Source organism: Camelus ferus, chromosome 4 (genome assembly GCF_009834535.1).
Source record: "Camelus ferus isolate YT-003-E chromosome 4, BCGSAC_Cfer_1.0, whole genome shotgun sequence".
NCBI lineage: Eukaryota > Metazoa > Chordata > Mammalia > Artiodactyla > Camelidae > Camelus > Camelus ferus.
The window spans coordinates 73,951,045-73,975,467 of NC_045699.1; the positions used below are offsets into that span (position 1 = coordinate 73,951,045).

Genomic DNA, 24,423 nt, shown 5'->3' on the forward strand with positions numbered 1-24,423 from the left:
AATGGGCATCCGCCCACCAGGCCTTCTGATCTGGGCGCATGTTTATTTAGAGAGCTCGGCCCATGCTTCTTTGCGCAGGTGGAGAAACAGGTCTAGAGGGTCCAGGGCTTGTCCACAGTCATGTGCCAGCCTGGAACCTGAACTTCTGGTTTCCGGTGTAGACTTTGTTCCTTTAGGCCAGAGAGGGGCAGAAGAAGCGTGGGCCTGGCTGGGGGAGGCATGTACCCAGACCTGGTCCCTCTGTCCACCCCATGCAGTCAGGGTGGGCTGGCTGGCGGTGGTGAGTGCAACGTTGCTCCTGAAGGGTGGAAACTTGGGCAGGGCAAGCACGTGGTGGGCAGGGGATCAGTGTGCACCAGGCGTGGAGCTTGGCCAGAGGCGGGGCCCTGCCATGCAGCTTGAGGCTCCAGGCCCCCTCGAGGTCACCACTGCGCAGTGAGCCTGGATTCGTGCCTGGGATCACTCACTCGCTGAGCTCACCGCCCCTGGTGCCTGGCCCCATGCCGAGCGCTGGGCACACAGCGGCCAGCTGTGGGCCTCCGTCCATTCAAAGTGACTGTCAGACAGGCCGGCCCCCAGCTGTGGTCATTGCTGGCTTGGAGAAGCCCAGGGAACTGTGGGAGCCCAGAGGAGGTGCCTGGCCCAGCCATGGGCGCCAGGCAAGGCTCGAGTGGGCGGGTGTCCAGCTGACACCTGAAGAGTGTTCAGCAGACCATGTGCCCGGCTGGAGGGGACAGTGTGTGCAGGAGCTGAGACTGTCAGCAGCTGTGGCACCCTGCGGGGCCGCAGGCAGTGCCCTCTGCCGGTCCTCAAGACTGTCCAGTAAGTGCTGCCTCCTTCTTAAAGCCCCCTCAGCCTGTCCACCTGTGAGCCTGGGCGTCAGCAGACTCCAGCTGCCTGTGGCCCCAAGGAGCCACAGTCTCAGGGCTGGAGAGTCACCGGGCCCGGGCCCTCCCCTGGTGCTCACCAGTGACTAGGTGACTGGGTCTTGTTACAGCGGCTGTTAGGAGCTCCTGCTGTGTCCGGGGTCTCTTTGGGCACCCTGTCCTCGTCATGCACACTCTCACTCACCCGTGGTGCTGCGATGCTGTCCCCACACGTCCCAGATGGAGACCCAGGGACGAGGGGCGCTCGGGGAGGCCTCAGAGCCAGCACCGTGGGGCCCGGGCTGCTCCCGTTTGGTCCAGAGCTGCGTCGCCCACGTTCTCCCGTCTGGTGCATAAATCTGCAGCCTTGGGCGCATTCCCGAGGCGGCGCGGCCCTCGAGACCTGATTTATGGGCCATCAGATAAGTGCCTGATTGCATCGGGACCCGCCTTCCCCGGCCTCCTGCTGGGTTTATAGTCACAAGCAGGCCGTGAGGACTCTCCAGCAGAGCTCCCTCCTGCTGGAGCACCACGCAGAACCCTCCCCCCGGCTGTGGAGGGTGGCTCTGTGCAGGCCCGAGAACCCAGGGTGCAGGAGGAGGGCCGGGCCTCCTGCCGGTGGGCTCTGGCCTCGCGTGGGTGGCAGTGCCCGTTACCCGCGCTCATTGGGGCGTGGCTCGCAGCAAGGTGACAGCCTGTTGTGTCTCCTGTGCCTGTGAGGCCCAGGCCATGGCCTTGCCCTTGGGAGGAGTGACCAGTGGCCTTGGTGTGGCCTCGGTGCCGGCTGTGCAGGGAACTCAGTGGTCTCCAGGATGAGTGGCTCTGAGGGGTCGGGGGCAGGCCCCCTCTCAAGGGGCCAGGTGCAGTGGCTGACCTGCAGAGAGGCCCCCCGGGAGGTGGTGGGGCTGTTGGCTGCATGGGTTGGGGCAGGGTGGCTGTCCTGAGGGGACTGGGAACCTGGGTACCACCCCAGCCTTGTCCAGGAGCACATAGGATGTGAGTTGTCTGCTCCTTGGGCTGGCCTGAGCCCTCATCAGACCCAGAGCGCCAGGCCCTGCCACTGCACGCTCCAGCGCATTGCAGCGCTGGGAGGGAGCGCCCCGTGGCTGGCACCCCCGCTGCGGACCGCAGGGAGGGCCGGCGAGGACCCCACCTCCTGCTGGCCTAATGAGGGATACCGCCGCTGATAGGCTGATAGCATCTCGTGTCGGGCGATGGCCAGGGCCTTCGCACACAAGCAGCCACCAGGGACTTGTTCCGCAGCATTCCCGGTCACTGGGGGGCCCAGGTGGGAAATGCCACACAGGCCAGCCTTCCCCTGGCCGAGCCTGGGCCTCTGCTGGAGCGTGCGGTGGCAGAGCCTGGCGCTCCGGGTCTGATGAGGGAGGCCGGCCCTGCGCTCAGGGCTCCCCAGTCTGACGCTGGTGACATGGCCCCCAGCCGGGGTGTCTCGGGCCCTCTCTGGTCCCTTCTTCCTCCCTCAGGAAGCCTCTCCCCTTCCCTTCCTGCCTCCCTGTGCTTCCTGTACCCCGTCTCTGACTCTGCAGGACTGGGGTGTGTGCACTGTGCTTCCTGCACCCCGTCTCTGACTCTGCAGGACTGGGGTGTGTGCACAGGCACGTGGAGCCCCACGTCTGGTGGAGAAGGGGCTCCAGCTGGGTCCCAGCCTCCCTGTCAACACGGCGTGGGGCTTTGCCTCTCCGAGCCTCCAGCTCCTCTCCCATGCACAGCATGTCAGCGAGGCTCCCTTCAAGGGCTTGCTGGGAGGAACCTGGCGGGTGGCAGCACCTTGTGGGGCCGGTCGTGGGGTTGGAGAGTGTGTGCACAGGGTGATCATTCTCATGTGCAGATATCTTGTCCTGGACTGAGTCCCCTGGGGGACAGAGGGACGCGTCCTCTGAGCTTGAGAGACGTAACTGGCCATGTGACCTCGGGCAGAGGCACCGCCCTCTGGCCCTAAGGAGAGGCGGCTGGGCCAGAGCCTTCTAGTGAAATCCACTCTTGCCTGCTGTGGGGGGTGGGCAGGCAGATTGCAGGGGGAAGGGATGGAGGAAGGGCCCGGCCGGCTGGCAGAGCTTTGAACCGGGGAGGCAGCAGACCTGGGGTTCCCGCCCCCAGGTGCCCCCAACCCCGAGGCTTCCTGCCCAGCCCCAGGCAGGTCCAGGGTGTCCCTCTTCTGCACGCCGGGGACCCCGGTTATGCTGGGCATTGAGCCCCCCTCCCAGGCAAGTGCTTGGCTGCGGTGTGGGGTCAGCCCCGAGGGTTTTCCTGGGGATCCCCAGCGCCTGGCCCGGCCCAGCTGCCTCTGCGCTCCTGGCAGCCTCCCCTCCCTGTGCCGGCCCCTCCGCCCCACACTCAGGGCTGGGAGGATAACGAGGCCCTGTCTTTGCAGACGCCTCCCGCCCGAGGCTTCCTGGCGCCAGCGGGACGTAAGTCAAACAGGAGTACTGCAAGGTGTTTGAGCTGGCAAAACCTGAATCCCCGGGCTCCCCCGCCCCCTCCGCCGTCTATAAATAAAACCGTAATATTTATAAGACGCTGCTCAGAGCTGTGGGCCTTCACGGCTTCCAAGTGCTTCACAAAGCACTCTAATTAATTCTCGCCGCCCCCGCGCAGGAGGCAGGTGCCGGGGACCCCCGCCCTCTCCCCGTTCCTGGCGCTGCCTCCATGCATGGGGCCACCTCGTCCGGGACTCCCCGTGCCCCGGGCTGTCTGTGGAGTGGGAGGAAGTCCCCGTAGCCGGGCCGTGTCGTGGGGAGCGTGGGAGCAGGAGGCATGTGACAGCTGGGGACATCCCGAGGGCACCTCCCTGTGGCTCCAGCCTGAAGGCCAGCGTGTGGTTCTCATTCTACAGCTGAGGAAACTGGGGCACAGAGAGGCCAGGGTCTCACCCAGAGCCACACAGCTGTTGGGCAGAGCAGGGTCTGACTCTGGAGCCTGGAGCTTTCGGCTGTCCGCTCTCCTGGGGGCCCAGCCGCACCCCTGCGGCACTGTCTCCCCACGTGGTGAGATGCGCCCCTTAGCTGTGTCCTAGCTCCTGAGGGTTTAGGATTCTGTCCAGGGGACAGACACCAGGGACCCCATCCTTTAAGGTCTCAGGGTCACCCTGGATGCCAGCCCAGATCAGCCTCCCACAGGGTGGGCTTTGCTGGCCTGTGACCCCGTCCCCTGTGACAGAGGGCGATGTGAGGAGGTGCCCGCTCTAGCCCAGCACCCCTATGTGGGGAGTGACCAGAGTCAGGCCAGCCAGCCTGAGCCCCCCACCCAGCCCCACCGGCTGTCGGGTTTTCCAGAAGCGCCAGGCCTGCCGCCTGGCTCTTTGGCTCTGAGGTGCAACCTGAGGTGCTGGCCGGGCCGTGTCTGAGTCCCCCCCACGGATGGGAAGCCCCTCACCTGAGTCGGTGTTTGGGTCCTGGGTGGGTGCAGCCCTGGCAGGGGGTGGCTGCAAATGGCCACTTGTCGACGCAGGAAGGGCTCAGGGAGCCCCGCAGTCTGAAGGGGGGCACAGACGGACACGGCATCTCTGAACGGGCGTCGGCGGGCCGGCAGGAAGCCCTTGGCGTGGCGTGGTGGAGAGGGCCCTACGTGCATTGTTACAGAACCACTCAGGCCTGCAGGATCCCCAGGCAGCAGCAGCGGGGGGCCCTCCCTCCCCCCCCACCCCCGGCCTGGAAGAGGGGGATGGGGGGCTTGCGGAGTCCTGAGAACAAGGCTGGGCGGGGTGGGGCCGGAGCTGTGGACGCTACGCCTTCCTCCGGCTGGTCCTCTGCATTTACCCAGGGTGAGCGGCCTGAGTGAGAGCCCCAGGCTGGGCTCTGGAGCAGGTAGGGTGGGTCTGGAGGTGCACGGGGGCAGTCCCGTGGCAGCCGACGTCAGCGAGGACGCGGAACCATTCCTGCCCGGCAGAGACGTCCTGCAGGGGAGGGTGAGCCCCATCTGAGGCCTGGAGAGGCGCTGGCACGTGGGGGGCCCCACGGGGGCCGCACCCTCCCGGCCTCTGGGAGCTTGGCCTAGCATGTTGGACCAGGAAAGAGGAGGGGGCTGAGAGTAAGCTCCCCCAGGAGCATGAGGGCTGGGGTGCCGGGCTGAGGCTCAGTGGGGAGGGTGCTCGGGCTGGTCTGGGGGGCAAAACTCTGGGATGGGTGAGAAATAAGGAGAGGGAGACCCGGGTGGGACTAGGGCTGGAAGAGGGAGGTGGGCGTCCTTGGAAAGCCCTGTGACCTCTTTGCTGAGCCCCCACCTCCAGGGCTGGCCAGAGGCTGGGCTCCAGGCCAGGGTGCCTGCAGCTGTCGCAGTCAGCCAGCCTGAGTCAGCCCCTGTGCGCTAGCTGACCTGGAGCTTCCCGCACGGTCACCAGCCTCTGTCAGAACGTCCTACCCTCAGGTCCCCCAGGGTGGGCCGTTGACCAGGACCTCTTGGTGCCGTCGCTCTGAGTGTGGCTGGGGAGCAGGACGGTCCCCAGGGGGCAGGAGGAGTGGCCGCCATGAGGCCTGGTCCCAAGCTGGGGTGGGGTGGGGCTCATCCCTGGCTCTGGCTGGTCCCGGACGTGGGGGCGGGGCCTGTGGATGCCGCAGGCCCTCCTGCTCTCACATGTGTGGCTCTAGGCCTTGAGGTCCATCCCCGCAGGAGTGGTCTGGGAGTTGGGGCACACGGTGGCTCGTGGCCACCTCCTGTGCCACCTCCCGAGGATGAGCGTGGTGCTGCCCAGTTCCCGAAGCCCTGGGGTGCTGGCATGGAGTGAGCCCGGCCCCTCTTGGGAGAGGGCAGCTTGAGCTGCGCAGGCCACAAAGTCGAGGGTCTGTGAACGCCCAGCTGTGGGGTGCCCGGTCCCCTTGGGGACAGCGTTGAAGTCAGCCCTTCCCATCAGCTTCTCTCCTTGGGTTCCCAGAAGCTACGCCGCCCCGCTGACCACACCATCTGCTCGGTCCTCCACCCCCGTGCTGCGCCTGTCCCCTGCCCCGGCCCCCGCCAGGCCAGCCCAGGCCAGCCCGACTCATGCCTGGGTTTGGCGCCTCTCCTCCCTGCAGTAGAAGGGGACTGTCAGGGATCTGCGTCCCCTCCTGTCCCTTTCCTGGGGCACACTGGACCCCATCCAGGTGGCTGGCCCTGCTCCCCACGCTTGTACCCCTTGTTGTGACTCTGCAGCTGGTATGGGAGGCCTTGGGGCAGCAGCATCTCTGCTCTGGTGCCAGCCCTTTGCGTGTGCTCCCTCCTCTGCCTGAATTGTTACCCCTGTTTTCCCTGCTTCTTCAGTTTCATTGCCACTTCTTCCGGGAAGCTTTCCTGGCTTTGCCCGAGTCTATAGCCTATCAGAGCCCTTCTCCTTGCATGTTTGGATTCCTGCTGAACCGTCAGCTCCCCGAGCGCCAGGCCCCAGCTGTGCTGGTCCTGGGTGGGCCTTGGTGTGAACAGGAGTTGAGTGAGTCAATGAGAAGCGGTACGCTCTGTGCTCAGGGCCCACAGCCACTGGGAGGCCAGGCGTGGGGCAGAGACCGGGCCGTGGTCTGGCCAGCTCCGAGCAGCATCAGTCTCCCTGGCTCTGGCTGGCACTGTGGACGGGCTGGCTCAGGGTGGGCGCTGCTTGGCCCCTGGCAGCGGAGGGGCTGCGGCGGGAGCTGCGGGCTGACCAGCGGCCTCCCCGTGCTCCAGCCGTGCAGGAGGAGCGGCAGCGGGGCAAGGACCGGGGGGAGAACGAGGTGGAGTCCACGAGCAGCGCCAACGAGGACATGCCGGTGGAGAAGATCCTGGAGGCCGAGCTGGCCGTGGAGCCCAAGACCGAGACGTACGTGGAGGCGAATGTGGGGCTGAACCCCAGCTCGGTGAGTGCACTCCCGCCCCCACCCACCCTGCTCTGGGGAACCCCGTTGGTCACGGCCCCGCTGGCTGGTTCCCAGTCGGGTGGACGATGTTTTGATTGCTCGGTTCAAAGCCCAGGACTCTACACTTAACATTCAAGCTACCTGCGTCTCTGGCCCATTGTCCAGCCAGGTTTCAGGGGTTCTGTGTCTGCCCCAGGTTTGCAGGCAGTGTTGGGTGCAGACTTCATCTGTGTCTCCTGTGTGGGTTCAGGGCTGGGGCCGGAGCCCTATGGCTGGCTCTGGAGACCTTGCCCAGGCTGGCCCTGAGGTCACCCTGGCCTCCCTCCCTCTGTTCTGTCCTTGGCTCACAAAGGCCCACACCCACTGACGTCCTGCTGCACTGGACACACCCTGCCCAGCCACAGGACCTTTGCACATGCTTGCTCTCACTATTCCCACTCAGGCTTCAGTCTCAGAAAAGGGTCACTTCCTCAGGGAGCCCTTTTCCTCTCGACCCCCCCAGCAGCCCTGTTATTTGGGCTCAGAGCCCCTGTGGCTGCTCACCAGGGCCCCGAGCGTGGGGGGTGTGGCGGCTGATTCCCCCTCCCCACCGTGAGGCTGTCCTCACTGCCCAGCTGCAGTCAGGGACGGAGACCCTGCCCCAACCGTAGGTGTTCACTGTGACCCCCAGCCACAGTCTGAGTGTGCGGGTCCCATCTTGCCTGCGGTCTCAGGCCACCGCTGCTTCTCTGCACCCCTGTGATGGGAGGCCTGGTGCCCCAGACCCACGGCCCATCAGACCCCTTCCTTCTGGGGGTGCCGCCTCTGGTTGTGGAATGGCCGACCTCCCTCTCTGGCTTGGATGCTCAACAGTGCTGTGTGGCCCATGGCCCAGCCCCACCCTACACCCCACCTCCAGTCCCAGGGAGGGTGGGGGAGGCCCCCTGTGAGAGTTTCATGATGGAGCAGAGACTCCAACAGGAAAGTTAGGAGACCCCAGAGGTCTGCCAGCTTTTAATTTTGTCAAGTAAGGACATTATTTGGAAAAAACAAGTCTGCCATCTGCTCTCTCCACGATTCCAGACCAGGAGGGTGGTTCCCCCTATGGCAGGTGGGCGGGCTGGCTGGGAAGGGGGGCCTTCTTTAGGGGCACCTGAGGTTCTGTGCATGGTCTGCCCTCCCGCAGGGTACCTGGTCCCCTCTAGGGATGTCTCATTAGGCCTCTCCCCTCAGACCCACAGCACGAGCCGCAGCTGGCACCCCTGGAGCCCTAGGGGTCCCGCTGTCACCCCCCAGGACAGGGAAGGCCCCTGCACTGGGCACGGGGCGGGAGCTCAGGTGATGCCTGCTCTCTGGTGAGGCCTGTTTTGTCTCTGGGTGGGAATCCAGGCTCAGAGAAGTTAAGCACTTCCTCCGCAGGATGGAGTAGGATGGACCTGGAGCCCCCTTCCCCGGGAGGGCCCCCTCCGCCTGGGGAGCCCCCCGGGCCTAGCCCTGCACCCCCTGCACCGACACCCTTTGTTCTCAGTTCTAGACATGACCTGGCGCCCACCTCTGAGGCCCCATCCTGCCTGGGAGGGGCTCAGGGTGCCATCCTGCTCCCCCGGCCTGCTCTGGGCCCCTGGAGGACTCGGAGAGGGTGCTGGCCAGTGGCCAGGGAGAAGGCCTTATCCAAGGGCTTCAGTTTGGGGCTCTTGTCCGGCCTTCCCCACGTCCTCTGCCTCCCTGCTGTGCAGCTCTCCGGGCCCCCAGCCCCCTGGCCTGGGCTCTCATGTCGGAGGGCCGCCTGTGGTGTGGAAAGGCAGGGAGCAGGTCCAGGTCTGCACGTGGCAGAAAACCACCGGGGCCCTGCGGGGTGGAGCCTGGCCATGGCCCTGGCACGCTCGCTGCTGGGGTGCCACCTTGTGCTGACCAGCCTCTACTGTGGCTGCCGTCCTGTGTCAGGTGGCATGGGGTGGGGGGTGCCCGCAGGTGACCTGAGCCAGACATGTGGTGTCCAGGGCTGGCAAGTGTTCAGGCTTCTGGTCAACGCTCCCAGAAGGTTCTCTGAGGAGCAGACGGCAGGGGGACAGAGGAGGGGATGCCCTGTAGGCCGTGTGCCAGCCCCCCACAGCTCAGGGACTTCTGTGTGAAGGTGACTTCGGGGGAGTCGGGGTGCCAGTGCTGGCCCACCCTTCCCCCTGGGGTCTGCGGGGACCCCGGCTGCTGCCCTCCCTTGGCCCCAGGCCCCCTTTCTGCATGCCCGCCCCGTCTGCCCTGGTGGCCTCGTGCCAGTCTGTCACTGGGCCTCCCATGAGAGCCCTCAGCAGGCCCTGCATGGGGCCGGGTTGTTTAGACTGAGCGTCACTGGAGGGCAGATGGTTTCTGTCAGAGGAGGCCTTCCTTCATGTGGACGCTGGCTGTCGTAGTTTCTGGAATGAGGGATTCCTGCATCCGGTGCACCAGCCTTGGTCCCCCCAGGACCCAGAGGGTTCACCTTCCAAGCCCCACGGGCTGGGACACTGAGGCCCGCCTGGCTTTCCTGGTCTATAAGAATGTCCAGGGCGGCACCTTCTGGCTAGACCTTTCTGGAAGGGCCTCTGGTGCACCGCATTGTTCTGTGCTCCACCTCTGTGTCTGGTAGGAAGAAGCAACCCGGCAGGGCTGGCGGCGCCCATGCCGGCGCCACGCGCTCTCCCGTGTCTCGGTTCCCTGGTCTGGGACGCGAAGTCGCCCGGCACTGCCCCCCAGGGCTGCAGTGTGGACCCAGTGGGTCACAACACGGGGCGATTGTCCTGTGTCTGCTGGGACACGTGACCACACTCTATGTGCCTGTAACAGCTGATTTTCATATCTTACCCTCCTGGAGAAATCAGTGTCTCTGGGCCACACCTGGGCTCCGGTGCTGGCCCGTCCCAGCTCTGGAGGCCCCCCTGCTCCTTGGCTCCGGGCCCTTCCTCTCACTTCACGGCCAGCAGCATCTTCTCCTTGACCTCAGCCTCCCTCTTGTAAGGACCCTCGTGATGACACTGGGCCCACCCACCTCTTCTGGGATAACCTCCCGCCTCAAAACCTGTAACTCGATCGCGTCTGCAGAGCTCCTTTCGCTGTCACTAGCGGTGTATTTGCTGGCTCTGGGAGTGAGGACGAGGATGTCCTGGGGGATGTTGTTCAGCCCCCATGGGTAAAGCATGGGGGGCCTGGTCTGGGGCCACGCTCTCCTCGTGGCGCTCACCGCATGCCCCTCCCTCAGCCCAACGACCCCGTCACCAACATTTGCCAAGCGGCGGACAAGCAGCTGTTCACCTTGGTGGAGTGGGCCAAGCGGATCCCGCACTTCTCCGAGCTGCCCCTGGACGACCAGGTCATCCTGCTGAGGGCAGGTGAGTGGCGGGGCCTGGGGGGCGGAGATGCAGGGACGGGGTTGGGGCAGCCCCTCTCTCCTGCTGTGTGGGGCTGTGGGGGGAGGGTGCCTGGGGATGCAGGGCCGGGTCCCTGCTCCAGCACTGCCCCCTCCAGCTCAGTTTCCCTCCCCTGCCTCATAGGGGCATAGTAAGTTTGGGGTCTCTGCTGGTGGCCTTCAGAGAGGTAAAGGGCTGTCTGGAGGGGCCGTGGAGAAGGAGGCGTGTGCAGCGGGGGCTGCCCTTAGGGGTCCGTGTGTTCTGCCTCCTCCCCTTTCCTGGCCTGGGCTTGTGATGCACATCTCCCGAGACTGAGCGGGGCCCCACGGGGGTGCCGGGCCGCTGTGGGGAGCGTTCGCTTTGGGTGTGGGGTCAGGCCCGAGTCCCAGAAGTGGGCATGATGGACGTGCCGAGGGGAAGCCGGTGTCCACTGTGAGGCTGGGATCCGGGGTGCAAGTTCCTGCCGGAGGGACAGCAGGGACGGATGATCTGGGAGGCGCAGGGAGGGGGCTGCAGCCTCCTCAGCAGCCGCCTCCTGACAAGCGTGCCCCAGGGCTGTGCTGGGGGCAGCCCAGCCCTGAAGAGCTTTCACTCTAAAACTCAGCACCCAGAGCTGCCAGGGGAGGCTGTCGAAGAGGCGCTGGGGTCCCTTCCCGACTCTCTGATGGGGCAAACCCTTCCTCTCCCTGGGCCTCAGTTTTCCCCTCTGTAAAATGGGGCGAGTACTTGCTTTGTAGGGTTGAGTCAGGATTAGGTGGGATGATCCACATGATACTGTCTGTCAACCACGGAGCCTGGACCCTTTGGAGCCCTCGGGAGTGGTGGCCGTGACAGTCACTAGGGGTGTCCTTAGGGGAGATGGTTCACGTGCTCCAGTTCATAGCAGCATTGAAGCGTCTGAGCACGGAGTTGTTCCCATCCCTGCTCCTAGCCCTCATACCCACTCTGGTCTGTGCACGCCAGGGCCTCACTTACAGCGAGCATGAGTTGGCCTGCAGCTCCAAGATGCCTTTTTTCAGTTTAATAACTTCCTGTTTTGTGGCATTCACGCAGCATGTGCCGATCTTTGGGAGTTTGCCATTGGGACCAGACTGGTGGCAGCTGCTCTGCGGCTGCCCGGAAAGGGTCGTGGGACCTCCCTCTTGCTCTGTGGCACAAGCATCTTGCATTTGCAGACAGAGACTTCCCCGGCACCCGAGTTTGGGAGGGCTGGGGTTCAACTGCGCTGCAGGAGATGCTCTGTGCAGGACTTCTCAGGGCCTTTGTTGTGCCCATGCGCACTGTAGAGGCATCTCCCAGGCGCCGGTGACTGGGAACCTCCTTTCTGTGGAATGTTCATGGGGTTGGGGTTCCATGGATTCCTGGCTTGTGTTCCCAGAGGGATGGGTGTGTGAGAGCCGCCTTTGGAGGTCTGAACGGGGGTTGGGGGCTGGGGGCTGGGTGTCTGGGGGCCTGGAGACAGCGGTGACCGCGTGCCCTCCTCCCCGCAGGCTGGAACGAGCTGCTCATCGCGTCCTTCTCCCACCGCTCCATAGCCGTGAAGGACGGCATCCTCCTGGCCACCGGGCTGCACGTCCACCGCAACAGCGCCCACAGCGCGGGCGTGGGCGCCATCTTTGACAGGTGCCCGGTGTCCGTCCTGTTCCTGAAGGTTTTGCACGTGGACCATGGGGGGACCCGACAGCCACAGTTAGCATTTTGGTTTATTCCCCGCCCATTCCCCCTTTAAACCCTGCATGTGGGGAGGAAGGCTGCACTGTTTCTAAAGCGAAGGTAGATTACGCCGTGGATACAGTTTCACGGTGGCTGTCGCGTCGGCCACGACAGGGCCTCTTCTGAGCCGGGGCTAGCGCACACCTCTGTGCGCCGCTGCCGCTTCTCAGCTCGCACCCGGAGGCCCGGGGCTGGTCGGCGGGCGGGCGTTGCCTTCAGGTGCTCTTGGAAGCACAGCCCGTCGGCTGCACCAGGCGAGGCGGCCAGGAGCTGCCCGTTCCTGTCTCCGGCTGGTCTTGTCTGGGAGCCCCGAGGGCCTGGGGCCCCTGGGGGACCTGGGCGTCAGCTCAGCCAGCCGGCGCGGGTCCCTCGGAGGGGGGGGGGCTGCCGCACAGGAGTGGCGAGGGGGAAGGAGCAGGCCGGGGAGGAGGCGGTGGGAGGGGTCCCCTGCCGGCATCCCCCCCCCCGGGGGGTAAGTGTGGGAGCTGTGCCACCTCTCTGACTTCCACGCGCCGCGTACTGCGGGCGGGCGCTGGTGCAGACAGTATGTAGACGTCTTTGCTGCAGGATGTTTCAGGGCCTTTAGTAAACGCACATGCGGGGGCGCCACCCAAGGGGGCTGCGGGGGGCAGCGTTCATTGCCCACAGAGCTTCCTGTGGGGAGCGTGTCCCTCTTGGGGGGGTGTCTTCAAGCTCAGCCCCAGCCATGCAGCAGCTGGCCATCCGGGGGTCCCAGCTACTGGGAGGCGACGGTGAAGGGCATGTGACGAGTGGCCGGTGGTGGGAAGTGGAGCAACCAGGAGGAGCCAGGAGCCAGGGAGACAGCCTCCCATGGGCTCGAGGCGGCGGTCGGAATGGGGGCAGCAGGGCCAGACCGTGCCTGGTCTTCAGCTGAGTCCTGGCTCACCTCAGCTGTCCCCAGGTCCTCCTTCGTCCCCAGGTTCCCAGAATAAAGTCCCACGTGCAGACCCTTTCTGGTGAGGGGAGAGGCACCCACCCTGGGGCTGGGACTGGACAAGTTGTGCGTGGAGACTGTTGGCCCGTCTCAGCTGCCCTCCAGGCCCACGCCGGGCTCCCTGAGTCCTTCGGGGGTTTCTGGGGGGCCCAGGGGGACACAGCCTGACTTGGATCTGGCCGCTCCCCCCTCAGGGTGCTGACGGAGCTTGTGTCCAAGATGCGGGACATGCAGATGGACAAGACGGAGCTGGGCTGCCTGCGCGCCATCGTCCTCTTCAACCCCGGTACTGCCTTCCCGCCGCTCGCTGGTGCTGCTGTGTTGGCGAGCCGCCCCCTCCTCTGGGCCTCCATGTCGCTCTTAGGATGGGGGTACAGCCGTGCCGCCTCCTTCTCGAGGCCCTCGTGAGGGTCCAGCACGGCTCAGTTGGCCAAGCTCATCCTCCGTGGTTCGGGAGGCCTCTGGCCAGGCCTTCTGGGCACTGTCCAAAGCGTGGCACCACCTGGCCCAGAATCCGGGCTCCAGGAGAGGCAGCCTCTTCATGCACCTCCACGGCTGACGTTCTGGACCCCGGATGGTCTGGGGCTGGACGGGGACACCGGGGGCAGGTTCAGGGCTGCTGTGGGCTTCTGGGGGGAGGTGTGGGGAACCAAGCAGGCGGTGGTGAGGATGGGACAGCCCCAGGGTTCGCAGGCCCCGACCTCCTTGCTCTCCATTGGCTCCAGCACTGAGGGGCCGGCTGGGGTGGAGACGCGGCCCCCTCGTGGGGACAGCTGTTTCCAGGGGCGTTTGTTCCCGGGGTTTGTGCTCCAGCTTGTGACCCTGACAGGATGGGAGGCTGAGCTGTGAGCCCTGGCCTGGCCCGGCGGGATCCCTGTTGAAATCCTATGTGGCTTGGCTTCTGGCGCTGGTTCTCCTGTTGGGGCCTGGGTGTGGGGCCGCTGGGGACAGAAGGGAGACGGCCAGAGCAGGCACAGCCCCAGGGCCCAGGGAGCCCGGCTGTGGAGAGCAGCTGCGCGGTGCCCTTGCCGGGATGTCAGACGGCCAGGCAGGGCCGGGGCAGGGCCCCTGGGCTGGGGCTCAGAGGCGCCCTCGCAGCTGGCCCGCCCCACGGCCCAGCCCCCGGGGGGCTGTGGCACTTGCCGGCCAGCAGCAGGTGGCTCCCCCGCCATCAGGATGGACCACGCCCGGCCGGGGCCAGGCTCCTCTGCGGGAGCCTGAATCCTGATTCCCGTGGTGGCTGTTGTGGGGGCAGGGGTCAGAGAGAAAAGTTGGTCCGGCGTTGGCTTGTAGGGGAACCACGGGAGACGAAGAGAAGGCTCAGCAAAGCTTTACCTGGCTGGGGGCTCTCCCTGCTCCAGGGCGGCCTGTGACAGCCCGCCGAGGTGACCTGGGGACAGCCCTCGGTCCTCAGTCCTCAGTCCTGGGCCTTCGAGGTTTTTTGGCCCTGGTCCCAGGCATCTCTCTCCACCAGCAGAGCCCCTTCCACACTGGGACCCGCCCCCAGGGTCCCAGAGCTGAAGATGGCTTGAGGCCCCCCTGCAGCGTGGGTCTGGCTGTTTCAAGGAGAGGGTTTGGAGCCTTCATCCAGCTCAGAGGGGCTGGGAGCCAGTGCAGCAGAGGCCTCGGGAGTCAGCCTGGTCTCCATGGCAGCAAGGATCAGTCAGGGCAGCAGTCCCACTTTACAGATTGGGCAGCTGAGTGACAGGAGGTCAGGAGACTGGCCTTAGGTCAAGTGGCAGGGCTGGGGCTCAAGCACAGGGCGCGATGTCTGAGCAGGATCTGTGGGTCCCAGGGGCAGCCCCCTTACCGGGGACAAGCTCTGACCTGAGGCCCTGCTCCCTCCCAGACTCCAAGGGGCTCTCGAACCCGGCCGAGGTGGAGGCGCTCCGTGAGAAGGTCTACGCGTCCCTGGAGGCGTACTGCAAACACAAGTACCCGGAGCAGCCAGGAAGGTGAGACCTGGGCGCAGCCTCTGCCCGGACGGACCTCCAGGGCTCTTTCCAGACCCCCTGCCCAGGGCAGGACCACCACCTGCCCGCTGGGCACTTCTGTGAATTAGAAGTTGGTACCCCTCCTCCATCAAGGGCAGCAGGAGTCAAGGCGCTCTCCTGGCCCGAGCACTATGCTCTCACGTTGTCCTGTGGCTCTACCAGAGGCGGGTCCGGTGCCAGGACACAGTAGGTGCTTGTCTCTGTGGAGCCCATGAACAAAGGCAGTGCTTTCCACCACTCGTCAAAGGGAACTGCTGGAGGCAGGGCCTTGGCGTGCTCGCCCAGCAGGGATGGACGCCAGCACATAGTAGGTGCTTTACAAACTCATGCACAGTCTGAGTGCAGAGCTTGGCTCTCTTGCCTGGTGGACTGTGGCCCCAGAAGGGCTGGGATTGTCTCATTTCCGGGTCCACGGTGCCGGACGCACAGTGGGGGTCCAAGGGAAGGGGGAACATGAGTGGCTTCCTGGCATTCCGCATCTGTAGTCCTGATTCTCCCCCCTCCAAGGGGCACCTCCTGGGACGGGGTGGGGGCCTCCGAGACCAGGCCTCCTCCTTCCCCTGCCCACCCTGCCGACTGGCGCACACAGGGTTAACCGTGTCCTGCTTCTGCTCAGCCTCATCTGGTTTGGTTTAAACGAGAAACTTCCCGAAGGAGGAGGACAGAGGGGCAGCAGTCCCTCCTGCTTTTCCTGGCTTCCTGGCCCGGCCCGTCTCGCCAGCTCAGCAGAAAACAGCTTGTTCTCTGGCCTCGGTCCAGCTTCTAAGCTGCATTTTTGCCTTTAAAACGCAGGCTGTGTTGCAGCCAAGCACGGGGCTTCCCCCCTCAAATACAGACATTGTTAATAATTAACAGGGCCCCGCAGCCCCGGAGGGTCGTGCGGAGAGACCCTGCAGCACCGGTGGGGGTGGCAATGGCGGGCAGATGCGAACATCCCCGGGGGGGGGCGTCTGGCGCCATCGCCACACTGCACTGTCCTTGGTGGCAGAACAGCGGAGTACCCCCAGCCGTCTTCCCCCTTCCCTGCCCCACCAGAGTTCTCACCAGCAACTCCGGGGCATGGGGGGGGCGGAGGGCCGGCTGGCAGGGCCTGAGGAGCCCCCCGTCCCCCCTCCCGCCCCGCCCCCCGGGCACCAGGTGCCTCTGGCTCAGCTCTAGCACAGCTCTTTCTGGGCGGTGGGTGCTGATGGGGGGGCGCCCTGGAGGCCGGAGCTGTCTAAGAAGGGCCTGCTGGAGCCCAGACCTGCTCCCAGCTCAGGAGTGGCTCCACCTTCGTTCCCCGCTGCAGCCAGAGGCAGCGCTGATCCTCAGGCCCCTTTTTGTAGCCCCCCTCCCCGCTTAAAGCCCTGCTGGGGCTCCCTCTCGCCCCTGGAGGAAGCCCCACGAAGCCCTGTTCAGCCTGCTCCTGCCTGGCTGCTGTCTTGCCTCTGGCCCTTCACCCCCAGTCTCCACCCTCGGGGTCTCCTTGCAGGGTCTTCGCACCCACCCTGCACTCTCCGCCTCCGGGCACTGGCCTGCTGTTTCCTCTGCCTGAGAGACTCCCCCTTCCCTGCCAAGGCTCTGCTCAGGCAGGGGGACTGGGCAGTGAGGCGGTCCCTTCCCGGGACCAGGCGTGGGGTGGGGGGCCTCACCGGCCCCTCTCGCCGGCCCCTCACGCCGGCTCCTCTCCCGCAGGTTTGCCAAGCTCCTGCTGCGCCTGCCAGCCCTGCGCTCCATTGGCCTCAAGTGCCTGGAACATCTCTTCTTCTTCAAACTCATTGGGGACACGCCCATCGACACCTTCCTCATGGAGATGCTGGAAGCCCCGCACCAAATGACTTAGGCCTGCTGGCCGTCCTTCGCGCCCACTGGTCCGGCCGCCCCGCCTGGCTGCCAGCTGCCCTTCCCGGCCGAGCCCCGTCCCACCCCTTCTCCGCCTGGCTGTTGGCCTCCGGGGCGCGGCCTGCCACCGCAAAGCCTCAGAGACGTGCTGCACCCTCCTTGTTCTCAGTACTCCTCATCCGCACCGGGGCAGCAGCCGGAGTGGCAGGAGCTGGCGTGAGCCCAGCCAGGCCCGCCAGGCTGTCCCCCGGGAGCCTGGGCGGCTCGCGGGGTCTCAGGCCCTCGCCACTGGAGCTGTGGCGGTCGGAGGGCAGCTCTGTTCGGTCACAGTCAGTTGTTGCTGGTTTTGGAAATCTCCCATGTGAGGTCCTCTGGAGTGAGCCCTACTGTGTGTGCTGGTGTCGGCCCCACCACGACTGGGAGAAGGGAACAGGTGGCAAGGGGACGGGGCGGGGGGCTGGTGTTTCATTGCAGAAGACCCCACCTGCCCCCCGGGAAGACAAGAGGGCTCGGGGCAGGCAGCCTTGCCTTCTGTCAGCGTGAAGGGTGAGCAGCCCCTTTTTCCAAAGATGACTTTTGACTTTGCCCCTGAGCCAGCCAGAACGGGAGCTGACCTCTGTGCGGGGTTCTGGGGCTGCCTCAAGGCTGCAGGCAGGGGTCATCCACCTGCCCCAACTCAGTTTTCTCTTTGCATCATCCTGGTTTCAGCTTCTTCCCCAGTGTGCTCCTGTCCAGCCAGGGTAACCAGACCGCAGTGCCCTGGCCCCTCCCCAACCCTGGACCTGTCAGTCTGTGCGGAGGGCAGGCCCGGTCTCTGGCTTCCTGGAAGCAGCAGGGGCCCATCCCAGTGCGGGCTCTGCTCACCTCTCAAGGGCAGAGGTCACCACCCAGGAGGCCTGCGGGCATGTGGCGGGAGGAGGGTCACTCCCCAGAGGGTCTTTGGTCAGCCCTGCACAGGGAGGAGGCGGGCGGCGAGGGCACGGGGCCAGGTGGCGGAGGGGTGGGCCGCATTCTGGAGCTTTCTGGGTCGAGAGTCCCCTTTGCTGGCTGCTCTGCCCTGAGGAGTCTTGGAATCAGGTGCCAGCATCCTCAGGCCGGGGCTGGACACCCCTTGGGGACGGCCAGCCCTGCGGTCGTCTTGTCGGGGTGACGGAGCCCTGTCTGGGGGCCCCATCGACCACCCCACGCAGCCCTGCGCCCCCCCCCCCCCCCCCGCCGCACGTTTCTCCCCTGCAGGCAGGCTCTCTGCCCCGGGGCGGGGCGGGCCGCTCTCAGGTGGAACCAGCCTCCTTTGCACTGTAAGCCCTCCCTCTGGTCTGAGTACTTCGCATTTTCACGCCTCACTCCCTGTGAGCAGGGCCTTTGTCAGAAGTGGGGGCCTGAGCTGGGTTGGCAGGGTGGGGTCCCGTCTTAGCCCCCCAGGGGATGCTCTGTCACACCTGTCTTCCCTCCTGCTGCCCCCAACCAGGAGCCTGGGAACAGGGCTGGAGGGTGGGGTTGGAGCTGCCTGCCCCCAGGTCTGTCTCCCCAGGTGGTGCGGGGGTGCCCCTGGCGGGGCCTTACTGGCCCCAGGCCTCCATGGGAAAGGAAGTGTCCATTCTTTTCCTTCCAGAGTCTGGCCCCAGCTGAGCCTGGGGCACCGTGGCAGAAGGTACGGGGGATACCGCAAACACCTCCTTCCTCTGGCACCCCGCCCTAATGGGCAGGAGAGGCGGTGGCTGCCACACGGGGAGTCCCCGTCCACCATTTGAGGCAGAGATGGGTGTGCCGGGGCCTGCCCATTGTCCCTCCTCCCAAACTGCCCCCGGACGTCTCGGCAGCCCTTGGGGGCGTGGTTGTATCAGGCAGAGTGATGCAGGCACCCTCAGGGGTCCCCCTGCTTGTGGGAACGTTGGGCTGCCCCACCTCCGACACCCCTGGTGCCTTCTGCAGCCATACGCACGCCCAGCCCCCCACCCCGCTTCCCTGGGCCCCTCAGGAACAGGACCGTGGTGGCTCCAATGGAGAAACCCAGGGTGGGGCCCTCTAGGTGGAGGTCGGCCTCCGGCTGGCTGCCAGCAAAGCACTGAGGCCCCCGGGACAGCCCCTCCCACAGCCAGAGCTCCCAGCCCCGCCGGCCACTCGGCGTCTTGGGCTCCTGGGGCCGCCCTTTCCTCCCTCATCAGCCCGCTGTCACCCTTGCTGTCCCAGCAGTGCTGTTGGAGAGGTGCTGTGAGGAGGCCACACGCTACTCGGTAGAGGCAGTGTTTCTACTTAACCAGACCTGCAGTAGTGTCACCAATCTGGTTCAGTTACGGTGATTTTTTTGTAATTATTATTATTTTTATTATTGTTTTGGTGGGACAATCTTTAATTTTCTTAAGATAGCACTAACATCAGCGTGCTAGCCGTCCTGTGCCCGTCCCGCCTTGCCTGCCGGCGTCACCTCCCGCGTTGACATCAGACGGGGCTCCCGCAGCTGCAGAGCGAAGATGACCGCGTCCTGGGGGGGGAAGGTGTCGGCTGAGCCAGGCTCGGGCTCATCCCGCGTCAGGGATCTCCTGGGAAGCTGGCCTGCCTGGGGGCGGCCACCGAGAGGCTCCCGTGTCCGAGATGGCCCTCGTCGCCTGGGGGAAGACAGCTCCACGCCCTCGGCTTTCCAAGTCTCGGAGTCCCCAGAGGATTCAGGCTGTCAGGCCGGTAGCAAGAGCTGGAGACCACGCCGGAGCCGCCTTCTCCGCGGGGCTCCCGGGAGGGCCTGGCTGGGGCACGCGGCCGGTGTCATCAGCTGATGTTGTCCCCATCACGGAATGAGGGCACGTGGCCTGTCCCTGCCCACGCAGGTGTGTGGCGTGAAGCGTGTGTGCTACACAGGGAGCCTGTGTGCACAGACCCGCACAGCATCCACACAGTACACGCCGAGCAGTTTCCAGCGTTTCTGTGTTCATTTTTAATTAAGATTTTCCCCCGTTTTCCTATAAATTTGCTTAATGTAAGCAAGTACATAAGGACCCTTCCTTTGGTGAAATCCGGGTTTGAATGAATATCTCAAAGCAAGGACGTGCATCTATTTTAAGATGCTTTGGAGCAAAGCAGCTTTAGCAGTTCCCAGCCCTTAGCAGCGCCTTAGCCGGGACGCGTAGCTCACACTCTAGAGAGGAGGCCAGACAGAGAAGAGAGGTGTGTAAAGCATCGGGAAAGGTAGAAAAAAAATCTATTTTTGTACAAATGTAATTTTATCCCTCATGTGTACTTGGAGGGTGTGGCGGGGGGGCTTGTTTTGTTTCTGCTGTTAGAGATGGAGGTGGAAGCTTTCTCCGCGGATGTCTCGACAGGAGACGCAGCAGAGAAAGGGGCTCCTGGGACGCAGGCTTCGTATGAAACCTCTGCGCATGGGTCTTCTCCCGCTGGGGCAGGAGGGTGGGCCTGAAGCTTTCAAGGGTTTTCCTCCCCTTTCGAGTAATTTTTAAGCCTCTCTCTGTTCTGTCCCTGTTGCCAGCTGGCCTTCCCACAACTCTGACTGTGAAATTACTTCCCTACGTGATTGTTCTCAAAACATCGCGGCCGCAGGTGCCGGGGATTGACGAACAATGGTGTTAGAATTGTGGAAAAGAGAAACGCAGAGAAAAACGTGAGAGGAGAAACAAGCAAAACACGAGCGTTTAAAAATACACCCGTTCAGCTCGCCTCTGTTCCCTTGGGGTCTTCCGGGCTCGGTCTGGAAGCCGGCCGCCCTGGACGGGGTGGGTGGTGGCGGGCCTGCTGGCCTCACCCTGGCCGGGGCTGGGTCCAGGGAAGGCACCTGGCTGCCCTGACAGCGGTGGTAGCTGGTCCTGGGCCAAGAGACCCGGGCCTGGGGCTCCTGGGTGCCTGCCCCCAAGTCCTTTCTCCTCCGGGTCCCGTCCAGAGGCGCCGCCCTCCGTCAGCATCCACCAGCCCCGGGCGTGCAGCCACCTGCACGGCCCCAGGCTGCCTGAGCCCAGCCCTGCGGCCATGCTGGAGCTCACACAGCCACAGAATGTGATGCCATTTACCCTCCTGGTTAATGACCAGGTAATGACCCTCTGTCTGCTCCAGCTCCTCTGTGGCGGGGCCGGGCTGGCTGCAGTTCGGTGATGGTGCCCAGACCCTCTCGTGTCCCTCTGTCCAGCAGGCACGCTCCGGGGAGTCCCTGGGTGCTCTGGAGGTGGGAGCCTTGCGGGCCAGAGCCCTGCTTGGTGGTGCTAGACACACGGTACCGAGCAAGAGACTGGTTCTCAGTGGAACGGGGTGAACCTCACTACAGGCTGGCGGCCAAAATGGCGGAGTCGCCCTGATGACCCCCGAAGTGCGTTCACACACATGCGACATGCACAGGACACGTGTGTTAACACACACAATCCTACACGCTGGTACAGGCGCACATACACCACCTCACTGACTCTCCTGGGCGAGGGGAGCCCCAGGACCGTCATGATGGTGGATTCAGGGCACAGTCAGGGCAGAAGGGCCTCTCGGGCCTCAGGGAAGGTCGAGGCAGGACTGAGTGGGCCCCTGTGGCTGTCGAGGCCCCACGCCCACACTCTCCCCCTTCCCAGGCCGCGTGGGGAGGCTGCACCCGGCTGCGGTAGGGGGGCAGTGCCCGCGGGACGTGGGGGACTAGCCGGGAGGCCTGCTGCCGAGCCCGCTGCTGGTCCCTGCAGTCAGGGCGTGGCCGCACCCACCGGCCCTCGGCCTGGACAGGGAGGTCCGGGGAGACAGCCCCTGCGGGCCCCCGGGCCGCACTGGGACAGGCCCACTCTGGGTTCCTGTCATCAAAGCTCAAGTATACCGGCCACGGGGGGCCCCTTCTTGGTCTGGAAAGGGGTCAGCCCTGGGGGGCCTGGAGACCTGGAGGGTTGTCTCCCCACTGAGGGCCCCTCATCCTGCCCCCCGTGAGGATGCCGCGGGGGCGCCTCAGGCTCGGGCTGCGAGGGCACAGGTGTGACGTGCCAGTGAGAGGCGGCTCCGAAGGCCGCAGGGCAGGGAGAGGCTGCTGGCTCTCGGGGGAGGCCAGGAAGAGGAAAGCTCTGCACAGGCTCCCGGGCCACAGCAGGGCGGCGACCAAGATGACCTGACCTGGCTGAGTCCCCCGGGCACTGTCCAGGACGCAAGCTCCCGGGCCCACCGGGGTGGCGTGCTGTCCCCAGAGGAGGAGGAGCAAGGAGCCAGTGGGCATCGGGGGCTGAGAGGCGGGTGAACAGGGTTCCACCACCCGACTTCCTGCGGAGAGCGGGCCCGGGGAGCCCCCGGGGGCAGGAGCCCCACCCCGTCACTGCGCTCCCACCGGTCAAGTGGAGACCCCGGGCTGCCACGGGCATGGCGTGCTAACCTGGCTTGAGGCCTCCTTGCAGCCTCTGGCTGCCCTGCTGATTCCTGCCCAGGACGGTCCCCTGGGTCAGAGATGCTGGGCTTGATCAGTTTATCAGTTTATCGCAGCGGGAGCAGGTGGTGACAGAGCCTTAGCAGGGCTTGGGGCTTGTAACCTGAGAGGCAAGGGCTGGGCAGGGGGCTTCTGGACGGGATGTTGCTGGGCACCGCTGTGTGCCAGGCCCTGTGCCAGGTGCCGGCGCCCAGCGACCAGAAAGGGCTGGCCCTGCCATCAGCAAGCGGGGCCGTGTGACGGGGGAGGGCCTGCGTGGGAGGCGGAGGAGGGGCATCCCGGGGGGCCGGGGCGAGCCCCACAGAGACCCGGCACCCGCCCCAGGACATGGAGGGCGGGGCAGAGGGTGTCATCACCGGGCCCGGGGGCAGCGGAACCTGAGTGGCCAGAGCCCTGCGGAGGTGGCCAGGGAGGTGAGACTTCAGGCAGGAAGGGGCTGGAGTGTGGAGGGAGTCAGGGAAAGGGGCCACAGAAAGGTTTCAGTCCTCAGGCCCCTCATGCACAGACAGCCCCACCTGCCCCCCAACTCGGGGGCTCCCCAGCAGTGGTAAGGGCTGCCCCAGCCTGGACACAGACAGGCCACTGGGCCCGTGCCTGCCAGCGTGGATCCCGACGGGAGTGCCAGCCAGCTGCCTGGACCTCCCATCCGCCCTGTCCCTGGCGGGCCGTCCAGCTGCCGGTGACCTCGTGGACTGAGAGTGTCAGAGTGGACGGGCCACTCAGTCTAGCATTTCCACCCGCCAGCAGCCAGCGAGCCCGTCGACACAGATGTCTGGAGAACACACTGGAGGTGGGGAGGGCAGGGCAGAGCAGCGCCCCCGGGAGGAGTCCTGAGACGAGAGACGGGGCCCAGAGGCCGTAGCAGCCCACTGTCTGTTAGGACAGAGCCCACTGAAGGCTCACTGGGCGGCTCAGCACGGGAGCCCCAGGGCCACGGTGCCCCACCTGTGAGGTGGCACTGCCCCCTGCTGGAGGCGCCAGGGCAGAGCCCACCCTGGTCCTTTGGTCCCTTGTCCCCTCCCGTCCCTTCCGTCCATAGGCGTTTCCTGTGGCCCACGCTGCAGTGGGTCCCAATTCCCTGCATGTAGACTCGCTGGAGATTCACAGAATCCTGACGCCCAGATCGCCCCCGAGCCAATTAAATCAGAAGGTCTGGGCGGGCGCGGGTGGCACCAGCGCTGTGTAGAGACTCCCAGGTGGGCCGGGCAGTGGAGTGCTGCTGTGCGCTCAGCCTGGGCCGGGGGCGGGGCGGGTCCCCGTCCCCGCGGTGGGGACAGGCGCCTCCACCTCCCAGGGCTGTGGTGACGAGGGTGTACAAGACCTCGGTCACGCAGAAAGTGCTCTGATGTCGGCACTCGCTCCCTGTTTTGTTTCTGTGTGAGGAGGGTGTCATGCTGGGACACGGACCTGGGCAGGGTAGGGGCTGGACCCCTTGGAGATCAGGCCCGGGGCCATGCTGGGAAAGCCAGGCTGTGGGCCTGGTCCCAGGCAGCCCTGGAAGGGTCTCTGTTCATTTGTTCATCCCCTCATTCATTCACTGGATGGCACTTATCAGGCCAGGCCCCACCCTGAGGTGTTGTCTGCCCCACTGGGGCACCAGGGCCTGAGTCTCTGAGCACCTGGACCACCCCCCACCCCCTGAAGGATGACCTGGCACACTGTCCCCGAACTTGACCGTGACTGACCCCTGGGACACTGGCCTAACCTGGCAGGGCTGGCTGTGGACACTAGGACCCAAAACCTGTGGGGGCATGGCGCTGGGAACACAGTAGGGCTGGAAAAACCTGCTTCTGCTCTTGGGACCATTGTTGGTTCTGGAGTTTACAAGCCAGAGGTCGGCCAGGAGCTTCTAGTGAGCCCAGACCCACAGCCCGGGGGGGGGGGGGCGCAGTGGGCGGGGGCCTGGGACCAACGCACCTGACAGCGACCTTCCTGGCTGCCCTGCCCCTCGGGGGTGGTCCTGATGCAGCTTTGAGAAGCCTGCTCTGGCTGGGGAGTGACAGGTGTCTGGGGCAGCCACCAAAGCCGGACCTGCCCTTCTCGCACCAGCAGCTGCTAGAGCCTGGCCAGGGCCATCCGGGGAGGCCCAAGGCTCAGGAGGCCAGGTCCACCCTCAGCTGCTGATCAGTGGACAACATGCTTACCTCCTGGGCCTCGGTCTCCCCTCTGTGGACAGGGAGAATTGCAATGAGCATGTGTGCAAAGGCTCAGAGCAGAGTAACACTCTAGGCAAAGGTGAGTAGCCCCATTGCTCAGGTAAGAAATTGAGGCCGGGTGGAGTGGTGATGGCGCGGGCTCAGTGAGAGCAGTGGACCCGGGACCGGCTTCTTGGCGGTGCTCCAGGCAGGGGCCGGCCTGGGGCTGGAGGAGGGGGTAGGTGTGCTCCCGCCCAGATGTCTGCTCGGAGCCCGGCTGCCCGGGTGCTGGGCGGAGCAGCCCCGCAGAGCCGCCTGCAAACCGCCCTTTTCCACCTGCTGCTGCGTCCTTAGCGTGGCAGGTAGGGGCTGGGCCGTGGG

At 65.3% G+C, this 24,423-nt stretch overlaps 1 protein-coding gene across 3 annotated transcripts in view; it reads left to right on the top strand.

Annotated features, from left to right (window-relative positions):
- The window catches only part of RXRA (retinoid X receptor alpha), a 96,270-nt gene extending 76,093 nt beyond the window's left edge, over window positions 1–20,177 (top strand). For all 3 annotated transcript variants that reach the window (XM_032478881.1, XM_032478882.1, XM_032478880.1), the window contains 6 exons: window positions 6,516–6,685; window positions 9,897–10,026; window positions 11,535–11,667; window positions 12,907–12,998; window positions 14,562–14,667; window positions 16,381–20,177. In XM_032478881.1, coding sequence (XP_032334772.1) covers window positions 6,516–6,685; window positions 9,897–10,026; window positions 11,535–11,667; window positions 12,907–12,998; window positions 14,562–14,667; window positions 16,381–16,528 — 779 coding nt within the window. In that variant the 3' untranslated portion in view covers window positions 16,529–20,177. The remainder of the gene's footprint in view (window positions 1–6,515; window positions 6,686–9,896; window positions 10,027–11,534; window positions 11,668–12,906; window positions 12,999–14,561; window positions 14,668–16,380) is intronic.
- Window positions 20,178–24,423: the final 4,246 nt, after the last annotated feature.